This window comes from Lycorma delicatula, chromosome 7 (assembly GCF_047948215.1).
Source record: "Lycorma delicatula isolate Av1 chromosome 7, ASM4794821v1, whole genome shotgun sequence".
NCBI classification, from domain to species: Eukaryota; Metazoa; Arthropoda; class Insecta; order Hemiptera; family Fulgoridae; genus Lycorma; species Lycorma delicatula.
The window spans coordinates 134,632,301-134,647,279 of record NC_134461.1 but is presented as its reverse complement, the minus strand read 5'-3'; the positions used below and the strand labels follow the sequence as shown (position 1 = coordinate 134,647,279).

At 31.8% G+C, this 14,979-nt stretch overlaps 1 protein-coding gene across 3 annotated transcripts in view; it reads right to left on the bottom strand.

Annotated features, from left to right (window-relative positions):
• LOC142328404 (HEAT repeat-containing protein 5B) overlaps positions 1 to 14,979 on the bottom strand; it is a 291,250-nt gene that overhangs the window by 222,239 nt on the left and 54,032 nt on the right. For all 3 annotated transcript variants that reach the window (XM_075372109.1, XM_075372107.1, XM_075372108.1), the window contains exon 2: positions 12,729 to 12,870. In XM_075372109.1, coding sequence (XP_075228224.1) covers positions 12,729 to 12,857 — 129 coding nt within the window. In that variant the 5' untranslated portion in view covers positions 12,858 to 12,870. The remainder of the gene's footprint in view (positions 1 to 12,728; positions 12,871 to 14,979) is intronic.

The window sequence follows — 14,979 nt, the reverse complement described above, 5'->3', positions numbered from 1 at the left end:
CAATACGTTTTTGCACGTAATTTTTTATCTGTACTCATACATATTTTTGTAATATAATGCACTATACTTTTAATCTGTCAACACTAGCATTACAGTTTTAATCTGTTCACTCTTAACAAATCATTTCTAATTAGCTGTGAATAACATTACCGATTTAGAGACTGTTTCAGTTCTATATTACTTATTCCATTGACTTCTTTTAATAGTTTGTTTCTTTTTATTTACTGTTTTTAAAATTAGGTTTAAATAAATTTGTCTTATCAAATTACTAATTTTTCTTTTTGTAATAAAAAAAACCCGCACAGGAAGAAAGTAAGCAATCAATCAAAATCAACAAAGATCACGGCAAGTTAAATTCCTAACTTTGAGAAAACACAAAAAACTACAGATGAAGGTAATCTGCAACGCTAATAAGCTGAGATCTAATTGTGACAGTTTACAATAAGTGACATACAGGACTTTCAAGAACATTTTCAAGTAGGAAATTCATATGAAAGGGAAAATTATAAGCGACTGAAGATCTATAATTTTCTTTAAGTTTTCAAGACTGAATTTAGAGCTTGTCAGCTTTATTTCAATTTTCATTGATAATGTAGTAGTTATAAATTGTACTAATACTATTTGAACAGTTATAACAGGTAAAATAAAGCTAATTATAAAAATGTATATTAGAATCCATTAGTTTTCTATTTTTCAAGGTAAAAAATTTATATGAAATTTAAAAACAGTAAAAAGGAAATAGTTAATGTTCATTAACGGCTTACCATTAATGAACATTGTTACGGTTCAGTCTAAACTGAACCATAACAGATAGAACAACAGGAAATAGGATCCTGTAAAACTGAATGTGGGCTATGAAAATATACTTAATGTCAGGTATTGACCCCAGAAAATAAACTATTTGAACAGCTCAGAAAAAAACCTTCTCCAACAATGTAGGCAGTGCAGTGGATTTTCCGCACTGGGAAATGGCAACCCAGTACAGAACAGCCAGAAGTAGCTGCTCCTCTGATGCGATAACGTATTGTGGACCAATACCTTAATGATAAAGGTTTTTCAAACGTTCATCGTTAAAAGTAGACAAAGAATAAGGGACGGGTATTGAGACTTAAGAAATGGAAATCTTAAAATAATTCGAGAGGTTACTGAACTACTAAATACAGAATTTGTTATGCAAGGGGACTGACTGGGAAAGAGATGAAGCTAGCGTGTAGAGATGAGGAACAGATAGGATTAGAAGAGATTTCAGCTATTGAAAAAGAAAATCAACAAAGATAAACAGTAGCATGATCTGATGGGGTGTAGATGTTCATGGACAAAAGAGGTTTCACTAGGGCAGACTCCAAAATAGGCACAGAAAAAAAACAATGGTGTTTATCTTGTAAAACTACTATCGTATGAGAGAAAGTTACAAATACCAATAACATAAGGATAAAGAAAAGTGATATTTAAGTTAAACATTACCATTATTATAGTACTGGAAACCATCAATGTTTTCAGAAAAAGAAAATAAGAAAAGTCTAGAAGCCATGAGAATTGCAGTCTAAAATACAAAATGGTAATAAAGACTATAACACTACATTATTATCTGCTACGGTGCTCAGTAGAGGATATATTTACTATTTACACGAAATAAAGACCTATAAATATGTAAAATATTTTAAAGTTTTGTAAAAAAAACTGTTCTACCACAAACCCCCAACAAATGGTTATTCTCAATTTTGTATATAACACTGTTAACTGATAAACGGTAGATCAGTCTGTTTGTTGCTCTTAAAAGTTTTTCATTTTTTCTGTGATAGATTTAATGTTTTCTAAATGAATTTTATATCATAATATTAGGTTTGCAAAATATATATTTTTTTTTTGTATTGTTTTCATATAAGTTATATATTTATTTTTTACAACATTAACTATAATAGACTGTGCACTACACAGGACCATGTGCTCTACATCATATTAAATTAAGTATTTGGATAATGCTGCTGGTGTCAAAAACTTTTTATTTTAATATACTGTTTAAATTTAAAATATATATTTTTATTAACTAGTAATCGGTTTAAAATTTTGTATAACGGTAGCGTTAATTTTCTTATTATTCATTAGGGCATTGTTATTGTCTATGACCGCTTGGCTTTCGCCATCAGCTGATTATTCTTTTCTCATTATTGTAGTATGCAATTATTTCATTCTTTGTTACTAACTCATAAGGTGAATATCTTTCACATCTTAAAGCAATCGCATCATAAGAATTATTCATAGGTAATTTAACGCATAAACTCTATCATCGTGCAGTAATATGTATTATAATTAAAGTTAATTGAAATGGACGCAGTCTACTTTATAAATCAACAATTCTTTTATTCATTCAAATACAATTCTAGCACTTAACGACTGCAATCCTAGTATATCTCTAGGCAGACTGTTAAACAAGGATGTTACAAGAAAGTTTCGTGTAAAATATAAATTGAATAATTGAATATAATGTAAAAGAGTAAGATTGAGTGTGAAACTGAGCTTAGGGATATTTTGATGTTTGTATGCTTTTGTATTGTGCAGTTAGATAAGAAATCTACCTACAATAGTATACAAAGAAGAAGATGGTTTTTCTTTGTTCGGGATAAACAAAAAAAAACTACCCGATCAATCAAAACCAAATTTTTACCCGTGTTTCTTGGCATTACTGAGAAGGTTTTTAGATATATTTTATCTCAAACATATACACATGTAGTAGTAGAGATTTGCCAGCTGCAGCACTTTAATGAATTGTGAAGTGTGAGTACCTATCACTGTGTGAATTTAAGTTTTAACTGAATGATTATGAATATTTATAAAACAATTTCTAGATTTTTTGAAATTCTGAGTTTCAAGGGTTAAAAAGATTTTTGCATTTTTTCTGAAACCCTGTTAATTTTTTAATTTCTCAATCACAAATAAAATCAACCTGATTTTTGAAGTGTAATCTTCATATCAATAAACTAATTTCTAGATTTTTAAGATTTGACATTGAATAGTGATGAAGAAAAGTAAAAAAATTGTTGAACGATGACTGTAAATTTTCCCAATACCGACTATAGTAAACGAGATAATCAGTAGATTTGGACTTGCAAATACTCTTCAAATAAATATTTAAAAACCATTTTTGGTTTTTTTTAATTTCGATATTTTAACGGGTGTGAAGAGATATGGCACTGTGCTCAACCAACACAGCCACTGCCACCATCATTGTATGCGACTGGCTGCACCTGCCTCTCTGGTCACTTGACTTAAAAACATAAAATAAAAAGACTGACTGCTACGGGAAATGCAAGAAACCATATAGCACAGGCGAAGCTGTGATGAGGAGCTAAATATAATAGAAGAAAAACCTAAATTATTTAAAAATTGATTTTATTGATATTAGGCAGATCGGCTGAAGATAAGTGATTTATAACATATATCATTGTTATAGTTGCAATAGAGAAAAGGAAATTATTACTTTTGATTATTAATGTATTTAAATAATATTAGTCTGAAAATGAAATAAAATAAATTTGTAAACTTTTTCTTAATGAAGTAAATATATGTCAATACTTATAATTGTTGATGCTCTTTCATAACTCAAAATAAACCGAAAAGGATATAGACTAAATTTATGACTTAGGTTTTATAAAATTCCTAAGGAATTTAAACTATATGTGGTACAACTCTGGAAATTTAAATATATTTCTTTCCTAAATTGTCTTTTATTATTTTAACTTGTGTTTTCAGGTCTTTAGTTTGCTGCCTAGTCGTGACCAGCTCTCTCGATGCATTCTGAATGTCTTTTTTTTGTATCCTTCAAGGACTATCTCAATTTTTGATAAATGAGGCCTTGGGTTTATTGATTTTTTAAGTACTATTCCATGAAACTGAATTTTTCAGAAGTGACATCACCAACAGTTCTATTATTGATGACCGATTTAAAATAGAAATGAAATGAACTATTTAAATTAATAATAAACAAAACTGAAATATTTTAAATCTTATTATTGTGTTGAAGTATCTAAAAACTGAAAAAAAATTAATTAGAAGAAGAAATTTACAAGTTAAGAATGATCAGCAAAAAAAAAATTTAGCAGTCGGGGTCATTCATGATTTTATGTCTGGTATTGTTCTGGTTCAGCAGTGTAACAGTTGAATGGAGAATTGCAGAATCGCTGATGATGCGACAGGTCAGAAGAATCTTAGTGATCATTTGCCACCTTCTGCTGGAAATTATCTTTGTGATCTTTCCGGGGAATAATTCTTGATGTCTTCATCGAAAAAGGATATAACTGTACCTGAGGATGATTTCAAGAAAAAGAATGATTCTTATGTTGGTGGTTAGTCACAGGAGAACCTTAAGAAGAAATTATCTGATTTATTGAATGAGAACTTCTTTGATATTATAGCTTTTTCATAAAGCCAAGAGCAAAACTTCTGGATATGTTAATGTTAAATAGTTTGGAATCTTTAGCGAGGGAAATGAATCAAAGTGATTTAATTGCAACAATAGGGGGTAATAATGATATAGGAAAACAGTTGCCATACTGGTTGTTCTTTGTTAAGGCTGCTGAAAGTTTAAGTCATTTTTAAACGTTATGGCAGTAATCTAGTAGAGGAATTATTAGTAGCTAATTCTGTTTTTAAGTAAAATTTCAAGAAAAATTCTGATTTGAAACAAAATAATTTCTTTTTTATATTTGAATAATAAGCTAAACAGAAGAAATTTTAATAATCACACTCTGTACCTGTCAAGAGTGACGTAACAAAACTAGCAGCAGAACTGTTATTTTAATAAAACTTATGATTTATTCTTGTGGTTTATTAAACCACAAGAATGGAATTGCTTATATAAAAAATTGTTCCCTTCCTACCATACAATGGTGATTCTCAACCTTTTTAGCTCCACGATCTCCAAAAAGTAAATAAAATATCATTAATATTTTGCAATCCCAACCAAATGAAAAAGTTTAAACTATTTAGCTGCATTGATAGCAACAGGTATGAAAATGCATGTATGAAATGTACAAACATGAGCAATTTACAGGTATCAACTTGACATGTACAGTTTTCTTGTAATTTGGTCTGCTTGAATAATACTTGCTGTGAGAGCATCATGTTCAAACATGCATATGGCACGTTTGAACACATCCTGCTTTCAGCAGTATAAAAGAAGCGTAAGGAATTGCAGAATGTAAGTGTAGTTTCAAATGTGAAGAATGTTTTTGGTGCCTTTATTTAAGTTTTTAAAAGCGTAGTTTCATTGAAAATAATAATAATAATAATTGAGGTTTCAGTTTTTTAGTGTACAATCAAATGTGTAACTTTTTTTAAAATTAGATTCTTAGGTAAGAAATTAATAAATTTTCCTAGTGTAAAATGGATAAATGTGAGAAAAAATTGTTAGTCATCGACATCCAGTGAATTGACCAGTAAAAAGGCAATATTGTTCAACGGTAATTACTTAAATTATGGTTTTATCTATTGGATGGAAAGCCACAGTGTGTTGTTTGCTTTCAAGTCCTCTTCGATGAAAGCATGAAGCAATCAAAATTAATTTGGAAACTAAACATCCAGATCATAAAAGCTAACCCTTTGAATTTTTTGAAAGAAAGTTACATACTTTGAGAAATCAACAAGCTTCTATTTATAAATCAAGCCATACTGATAAAAGTACACTTGAAGCATCTTATCTCATAGGATTAGGAGTAGCTAAGATGTCCAAACACCATACAATCCCAGAAAACCTCATACTGCCTGTTGCAATTGAAATGGTCAGTGTTTTAATAGGCATGGAAGAAGCATAATATTGAAAAAAAAAGCCTGCTTTCTAATGACACAGTATCAAGGTGAATTGATGATTTGACTGCCGATGTTTGTGATTAGATAATTCAGCAAGTGAGTTAAGTGAATTTTTTTGTTTTCAATCTGGTTAATCAACAGATCTGACAAATATTTCTCAGTTCTTATGTTCTGTGACATATGAATGTGATACAGACAACCAATCAAAGAAAATAAGTTGTTTTACAAATCAATACCTGGTCAACAGGACAATGTCTTTCTGATGGTTTTTATGAATCTACTAAAAACTATAAAATAGGTTGGACAAAATGCATTTTTAGGCAATACAGCAAAGAATAGTGGATTTCTGAAAAAATTAAAAGATGGTTTTGTACTAAGGGCAGAATGGATGCACGCACTGCTTCCTTCACAAAATGATATTGCCACAAAAAATATGCATCACAAACAAATTCTTTGTAAAGCTGTAAAAATTCTTAATTTTATTAAAAGTTGACCATTGCAGAATAGGCTGCTTGCTAAACAGCGATGAAATAGGCGAACAGAAAAAAATCTCTTCTTTTCTATACAGAAGTCAGATGATTATCAGTTATTGTAGGTAAAATGTTAACCCAGTTATTAAAATTGCAAGACGAATTAATAATATTTTTCTAGAATAAATAATTTCTAGAAGCCATTATCAATGTTTTTACAAAATAATGAATATGTGTTACTGCTGGCTTAGTTAGCTGATGTATTTTTGTATTTAAATGACTTGAATGTGAATTTACAAGGACATGATAAAAACATTTTATTAATGATAAACAAAGTTCATGCTATCATTAAGAAGCTTGATATCTGGATTATTCGCCTTCAAAGAAAAATTTTGATATATTCCCACCCACTTCCTATTATATCGAAAAGAATTTGGATGAAGAAGACACTATTATTCACCATAGTTTGAATGGCATGAAGATGCATTTGCATGAACTAAAAATTCAGTTGGAGTAGTATTTACCAGAAGATAAAAATGATTTCTCGAAGAGACGGGTACTGAATCAATTTACTGCAAATATTGTTGCAGCTGCTAAGTTACTAGTTGAGATTCATGACCAGCTCAATGAAATGTCTGCCGATAAAACTTTGCAGCAGAAATTTACATATTCATATGTTTTGCCTCATGATGTCTTTTAATGTTATGTTCCTTCAACACAGCGATTGTCTCTCTACAAATTAATCACATTAATTTTGAGTTCTGTATTGTGAAAAGATAATCTTTTTCCCAACGATCATTAAATTTCCTGTCTTCATCAACAACTTTTCTTTTCTTTGAATTCACACAGAAATGTTTAAAAAAAATTGCAAATAAATGTTAGTTGAGGAATATTGATATATTACACAGAACAACAAAATTTACTTTTTTAAGTAAATTTAGTATTCTTGTTTTCTAATTATGTAAGAATACCAGTATTTAATGACTTTTTTAAAATTAATGCAAACTGTGATCACTTGACGCTTGAAAATGTATAACAATAACTTTTATCAATTAACATTTTATTAAATTCTTACTAATTTTTAATTTTACTTGCATTAATTTTTACAATATACTCACTTGAATAAATTTCAGTATTTCTTTGGAAAAAATCTGATGTTTTAAAATGTCACTTTTATTCACAAGCAAACAATGATTCTGTAAACGCCAATTACCGTAACATAATGTATATATTATTTATTATTAGAATTAAAATTACAGTTAAAATGAATTGTGCAGGTAATGCACATGCTCTCCGTTTGCGTTCCTGTGGTACTCCTCTTTCGTTTGGCTCCCAAACAGCACATCGGTTCCTCATGGACAATCTGCTGCCCATCACTCGACGTCATCATTCCACTTTCCTACTTAACTAAGAGCAAAAATGTGTAGATTGGTTCTTTACTGCATAACTGCAGTATTCAAATTATAGATGAACGTAAGTTACTGATGATTGCCTTACGAACCGATTCTTTCAGAAACATTTGTCTTTTATGGATATCATATATAGAACTGGAGTTCTTAGTCACACATGACACATGCAAATTTTCATTTATTTTATATTTTTTATATACATACAATGAGTAACAAAAGTTTCAATAGAAATATAAATTGATCGGTGGGTCACATGTTGGCCAGGCTTGACTTATAATAACAGTTCGGATGGTGTGTTATATAGCAGAGTAGTGATTTTTTATTTAAGAAGTGTGATTTCAGCCATTCTCAGGCTGACTGTGATTTAACTTAACGAATGACCCTCTGCCCTGTCGCAGTTTCTATAGATGTTTATCTTTATTCATTAGGATAGATCTTTCTTACAATCACTGAGTAAATAAATACTTCTTTCGGATTACATAATTATACAGTATTTAAATTGTGTCAGGATTAAGAGGTGAGCTTTACTGCGTATAGAAAACTGGAATTGCTCCAGCATTTGCTTTCAAGGATAAAGGTAAACTTGGGAAAAGCCTGGATCAAAGCAGCACATTATGTACAAAAAAATGATTAAAAAAAGAGACAGTTGAGATTTCTTTTTGTGTGTGATCAGTTAGTTTCGACTTTGATGCCTTTCCATTCCTTTCTATTTTTCTGTTTCATACAATTCCAATTTTGACTTCCTCTAAGTTTTATCTTCTCTCAGGCCCTCCAACACCCAATTAGACCTCGGTATCTTAATGCATCGCCTATGACCTAGATTGTCTGTTGACAGAATTCTTCTTCTATCCTTGTCTTAAGTTTCTTCATTTTGAATTTTATTATGTAATCTACATTTTCATATCGCACTGCATTTCCAAGGCCTTTCTTTTCTGTTTATCTTATCATCTGATATTTCTCTTCTGTAAAATGCTCTACACTCCACATAAATATTTTAAAGATTTTCTAATTCTTAAATTTATACGTGATCCTAGTAAATTTCTTCTCTCCACAAAAGCTTTTTTTAGTTTAGCCACATTCTTGTCCGACCCTTGGCGATTGCAATTCCTTGGAATTTTCCTGGCGGTTTTTACAGTTGATTTTCCATCGCCTTCCCAATGGTTAAACAAAACCCAACCACCAACAAACACTGGTATCCACAGTGTGTAGTATTCAAATCCATATAAAAGCACACTGTAACTAACTCTTCTCTCCTTGTATTTAGCTCTAATGTTTCTTAAAATTTTGAACATTTTATTTCATTCCGCATCGTAAAATACTTTCTCTCCAAATCTGTAAATTCCATGTCGGTGCTGTATAAATTATAGTCAACTAATGGTTATGTTAGTTAATGGTGATACAAATATGTAAATATAATAAATAAATAAAATCAGTATAGAATAAAATAACAATTCTGAGGGTGTTAATTGATAAGTGTTTGAATGCATATTTAAATATTAAACACAGATGCATAAAACCTAGTTTTACCCAAATAATAGTGTTTAAAAACTTATTGACAAATCAATTTTTTTTACAGAAAATATTGTAATTGAATCGGTGAAAAGATATTTTAGATGAGTAACATAATTAGAAACTGTCATACAGGAAAGTCCTTTCTTATTGATTGAAGTATTATGCTGCAGAATACAAAAGTACTTTGTCTATTCTGAAGTTATTACACATTTGTCTCAGGTGCCGTTTCCAATGAATACGATCAGTTAAATCCATTTCTTAGGGATAAATTTGTAATTTGATCTGATCTGAGAAAGTTTTAAGGTGGTTTTCATACTTTCTGTTTGTTTTTATTTTGTTTATTTTTAAAGTAAAAATTGTTCATAATTACGCATGTATAACATATCGCCTACAAAGGAGATTTCAGTAGAGAAGTAAAACATTTTAAGTTAACTGCGCTTAAATCGTATCTGAAAGCTCAACAAACGATGTTTGGTTCATCGTTACAACAACCGCCTACCATTGTCAAAGCAAGTTATTCTGTTGCCATGTTGATTGCAAAGAAAATGAAACCATTTTTAGTGGTGAAGGGCTGTTTAGAAGCAGTTATAAAAGATGTTTTGCTCGATAAAAGCAAATTATTTTCAAGTATCAGTCTTTCATGCCAAATTGCGAGTATAGGTCGTCGCATCGATGAAATTTCAGCTGAAATAGTAGTAACTTTGTGAGATAAAATTAACCAATTCAAAGGATATACTTTGCCATCTGATGAAAGTACAGATATATCACACACATCTCAACTTGTGATATTTATTCGCGATGTGAATGATTCATTCCAAGTAATGGAAGAAATGTAAAATCTTTTAAATTTAAAAGCCACAAATAGAAGAGAAGATGCTTTCCAGGCGATTGAAAAATGTTTAGCCGAAAATAGCTTAAATTTTAAGCTCTTTCTGGTTTAACAACAGATGGAGCAGCTGCTTTGGTAGCTAAAAATAAGGGAGCTGCAAAATTACTTATGGATAAGCTACATTGCAGATCCATTAAAACCAATGATATTTTTATTACTCACAGTTTGATACAACAACAAAATTTATGGGCTCGAGTATTATCCATCAATCACGTTATGAACGTAGTTACGAGGCTTGGCTGATAAATTTTGCACATACATGCGTAGTACGGGAATGAGAAGAGATATTGGAGTGAAATAAAAAATGAATAAAAGTACCTTAGCTACAAAATGTAGTATTTATTTTTCGATATAATCCCCGTTTGCACTGATACACTTCTCCCAACACGAGACAAGTTTTTGCAATCAGGCAGTGAAAAATTCTGGCTCTTTCTCGGATCCAAGTGGCCACAGCTTCCTTCACCTCATTGTCGGTGGTGTAATAATTACCTTTGAGATCTTGAGATGAGGGAAGAAGTGGAGCCTAATCCGGCAAGTATGACGGATGCGGAATAGGCTCAAACTTCAGCTTGCGGAGAGCCTCGGTAGTGGCGTGGGATGTGTGAGGACGTGCACAGTCATGTTGCAAGATTATGGGCATAGAGGTCTTTCGAAAGCGATATACTCTTCTGAGGTGTATCGTACATACACCTCAGAAGCGTACCGTACGGAGGCGTACGTTCGGAGTTCACAGTCGTCTCATGTTCCAGATATTCAGTCACATAAACGTATTTGGCGTCCCAAAACACAATCAAAAGGAGTTTCTTCACCGAGGCTTGAGTTTTGAATTTTTTGAGATTTGATGATTCGTAATGTCTGTATTCCATGCTTTGCCTTTTTTTCTTCGGGTCGTAATGGTGTACCCAACTCTCATTCCCGGTCACAATACTGAAAAGGAAATGATTTCCTTCGGCACGGTAGCGCTGTAAAAGTTCTTCGCAACATTCGATAAGACGCTGCTTGCCTTCGTCCGTCAGTTTGCGCGGCACCCATCGTGCACAGATTTTACGGGAACCTAACTGACTGATAATATGGCCTAACTACACAGCGATGCGTTGTGGGTGATTCGCCGGTCACTTTGAAGCAAATCGTCCACCTGCTTTCGATGTTTCTCATCAGTCACAGAAACTGGTCGTCCGCTGCGAGGTGCGTCCTCAATTCTCGCTTTACCAACTCCACATTCGCGAAATTTCAACGCCCACCTATTCACAGTACTCCTGTCAACAGACTCACTACCGTAAACCGGTTTTAAACGATGAAAAATATTCGTAGGATTCACATTTTCTGTCGTTAAAACTTCGATCACTGCGCGCTTTTTTAACCGCGTTGACATATTGGCCGTACTCGACTCCATTTTAACTGCTACTGAAAACAAACCGGTAAACGGATTTCAACGTTCTCCCAGGTTTGTAGAGGGGGATTTAACTCGATAGTACCTTTTACCTCCGTGTAGCACGCCAGTGTGCAAAATTTATCAATCGAGCCTCGTATAAAGATAGCAAATTACATTCGTTCACATGCTCTTCAGCATCGACAATTCAAAGAATTCCTTAGTGAATTATCTTCTGAATACGGTGATATCGTATAGTTTACCAATGTAAGATGGCTAAGACGTAGAAAATGTTAAAAAGAATTTTTTGATTTACGGGAGGAAACAGATACGTCTATGAATGAGAAACAAGGATCTGTTCCTTAATTAGGTGATGATGATTGGTTGTTAGACCTATTTTTTAGCGAATGTAACAGAAAAACTGAATCGGCTAAATAAGGACTTACAAGGGCAAGATAATTTAATAATCGATGCTTGTAATTTGATCAAAGTTTTTGATAATAATATTGGTATTTGAGTGCCAACTTAGAAATAATAATGCTCAACATTTTCCGCTGTTAAATAACTTGCCAAAAAGCTAACCTAAGAATATCTCGAAATACGCTAATAAAATAAACAAACTTATAACTACCTTTGATAGTCGTTTCTCAGAATTAGCAAAATACGACAAAACGTTTGAAATATTTTCACGCTCATTTCACGTTGATGTGAAGCATTCCTGAAAATCTGCAAATTAAGTTAATCGATTTAATGCAACGATGAAATGAAACAAATTTGTGCGTCCAAATCAAGAATTAATATTTACAATACCTGGTATTACATCCGAAAGATATTCCGACTTAAAATATTTTGCGCGAGTTGTAAGTGCTTTGGGATCCGCGTATTTTTGTGAAACGTTTTTCCGAAGATGAAATTTAGAAAGAGTTCTTCATCACGCGCTACATTAACTGACGCCAATTTAGAAAACCAGCTAAGATGTGCAACGTCGAACATAAATACAGATTTACAAAAATTAAGCGAAAGAAAGGATAAACAAAAATCTCATTAATTAAGACTCGAGAGTTAATTATATCGAATCGTAGTATAACAATGAAGTTTTATCTATTTTGCATTTGTATTACATTTTTAAAAGCACGTTTACCTAAACATGCTTTCCGCTGTAACATAAGCGTCATCGAAGTGGTCCGTTAAACCATTTGGGTTGGCCAGGCCTGTTATAAATAGTAAAACCATTAATAAAATCTTAACAAAAATTCCTTAGGTTACACATTTACCTTTTGCGCAGCAATTAGTACTTTGTCGAGGAAACGCAACCACTCAAAAATAAATACCGGTCGTTTGGCTTCTGGAATTTGTTTTAAAGCTTCTTCATTTAACGTTAGACTGTGGCTCAACTCCATCATTGTAGTTCTAAGCCTGCAAAACAATAATAAAAAAAATTAACTTATCACAAATAAATACTGTTTTAGGGCAAATCTCCTCAAGAAACAGGTATTTCAGAATTACACAGATAATATTATTTACTGTCATATTTTTTTAACGGTAAAATAAATAACTTCCACAAAAAAAATCGATAAATTGCAACTGTAGAGTACACATTTTAAAGTTCTGATAATTAAGGACAAAATGACATTTTAAGTGAAAATCTTTCATTTTACTTCCTTTATAAGTATTTTAATCGTGAAAAATTTCGATTTTCAGATTTCAACGGAAATATCCATTTTGACCATCCCTAAATCCATTTTGACTAGTTTCGGCGTGACGTCTATACGTACGTACGTATCTCGCATAACTCAAAAGCGGTAAGCCGTAGATTTTGTGTATTTATAGAAGAATAAATACAGAGTTATAGAAAAATAAATTTTTAAGCGATGAAATATTAGCATCTTACAAGGGGAAGGTACATCGGTTCGAATTCGACTTCATTTCCTTTTTTTTTTAATTTTAATATATTGATATATTAATAATTATTAAGCTCCGATTATAAAAAAAAATTACAATAAATAATAATTCAATAATTACAACAAAAAAAAAAAGTACTTTAATAGGGGTACAAGGAAGTCATGTAATGTCCACATCACATGTTTTTGTTAAATAAACATCTTATAATGCTATGACATCATCGTATACAGATTCTAATCAGTATATTATTATTATAACCGACTGGTTTTTGATAATTTAAAAAATAATTAATTCCTTTCATGTAGACGGCATAAAAAAAAGATGTTAATTCGTTAACAGATTTATTTTCATCGATTAACAGAAACACAGCTAGCAATCTAAATTTGATTTAAAATTTGTAAGATAAAAAAATTTACATATAATTCACTCGTCTATAAAAAGTTAATCGAATTTAAAGCGATGCTTATTATTAAGATGTTGTTAAGCGTTTTATATTATTAAAATAGTAACGGTAATCAAATAATTAAAAACGTATAATGAATTATAAAAGAAATTGAACTTAGAATTTTAGCAAGATTCAGAATAATGAACTATTAGTAAAAAATTAATACACCCTAGTCCTACTCGAGTTCGTTTTAAAACGAGGGCAGTAATACGTCGTTGTACTATTATAACCGATCCAGAAGCGGCTAAGAGATACGAAGAGTGACAGCGGAATATAGAAGGTCCGTGGCTCGCTGTGGACAACAGTTGCATTTGTGGGCTTGCCCAAACTTATTTAGTAGGAGGAAGACAGCGAGTATGTCTAAAATCTGTCGGTGGTGAGGCTAGGGTAGCTCTGGCGATGTTAGAGGACCGGCTTTCGGTTAGGCCTGGGCGGAAGAGAAGAGCGGAAATTTCCCCGTTTTCCTCAAGTTCAGAGAGCGAAGGCTCTGATATGAATGTAGGGACTTCCACCCGGGAAGTTAGAGGCGACCCGTCGGTCGAAGAATTCAAGGCGGCACAAGGCAGACCTGGCAGTTCTGTAGCGATGTTGGCTGCGGTGCAGCAAAGCATCGATAATCTTCTGGATTTCGTTGTGAGTCCCCGCAGCGCCAGTTCAGGGGCGAGAAGCATTTTTAGAATTTTAGAATTTTTTAGAAGGATTTTGGAATTTTTAACTGCAGTAATAAGCCCTCATCGAGAGCTTTTCAACAATATATCATAAGCGGTACTGATTTTCATCGGTTTCAGAGTTATAGCCAAATAAAATTTTAATCGATGAAATATTTGGATCTAAGGGGAAGGCACATCGGTTCGGATCACACTTCACCTCCTTTTTTTTTAAATTTAAATATATTGATTTATTAATAATATTAACCTCGAATTGTAAAAAAATCTTTGCGGTAAATAAAAATTCAATAATAACAATAAAAATCAAATGTTATTAATGAAATAAAATTTTATATACTTTTCTATTTAAAAAATGTGTATATGTAATTTAATAGGCGTACAAGGAAGTCATTTGCCGTTCACGTAAGATTTTTTTCAAGAAATTTTCTTGGAAGTAATTTTTTTTTAAATAATTCTGTTGAAAACAAAACTATTTTTTAATGTTTTTAAGAATTGTTCGTTTTTGTTAAT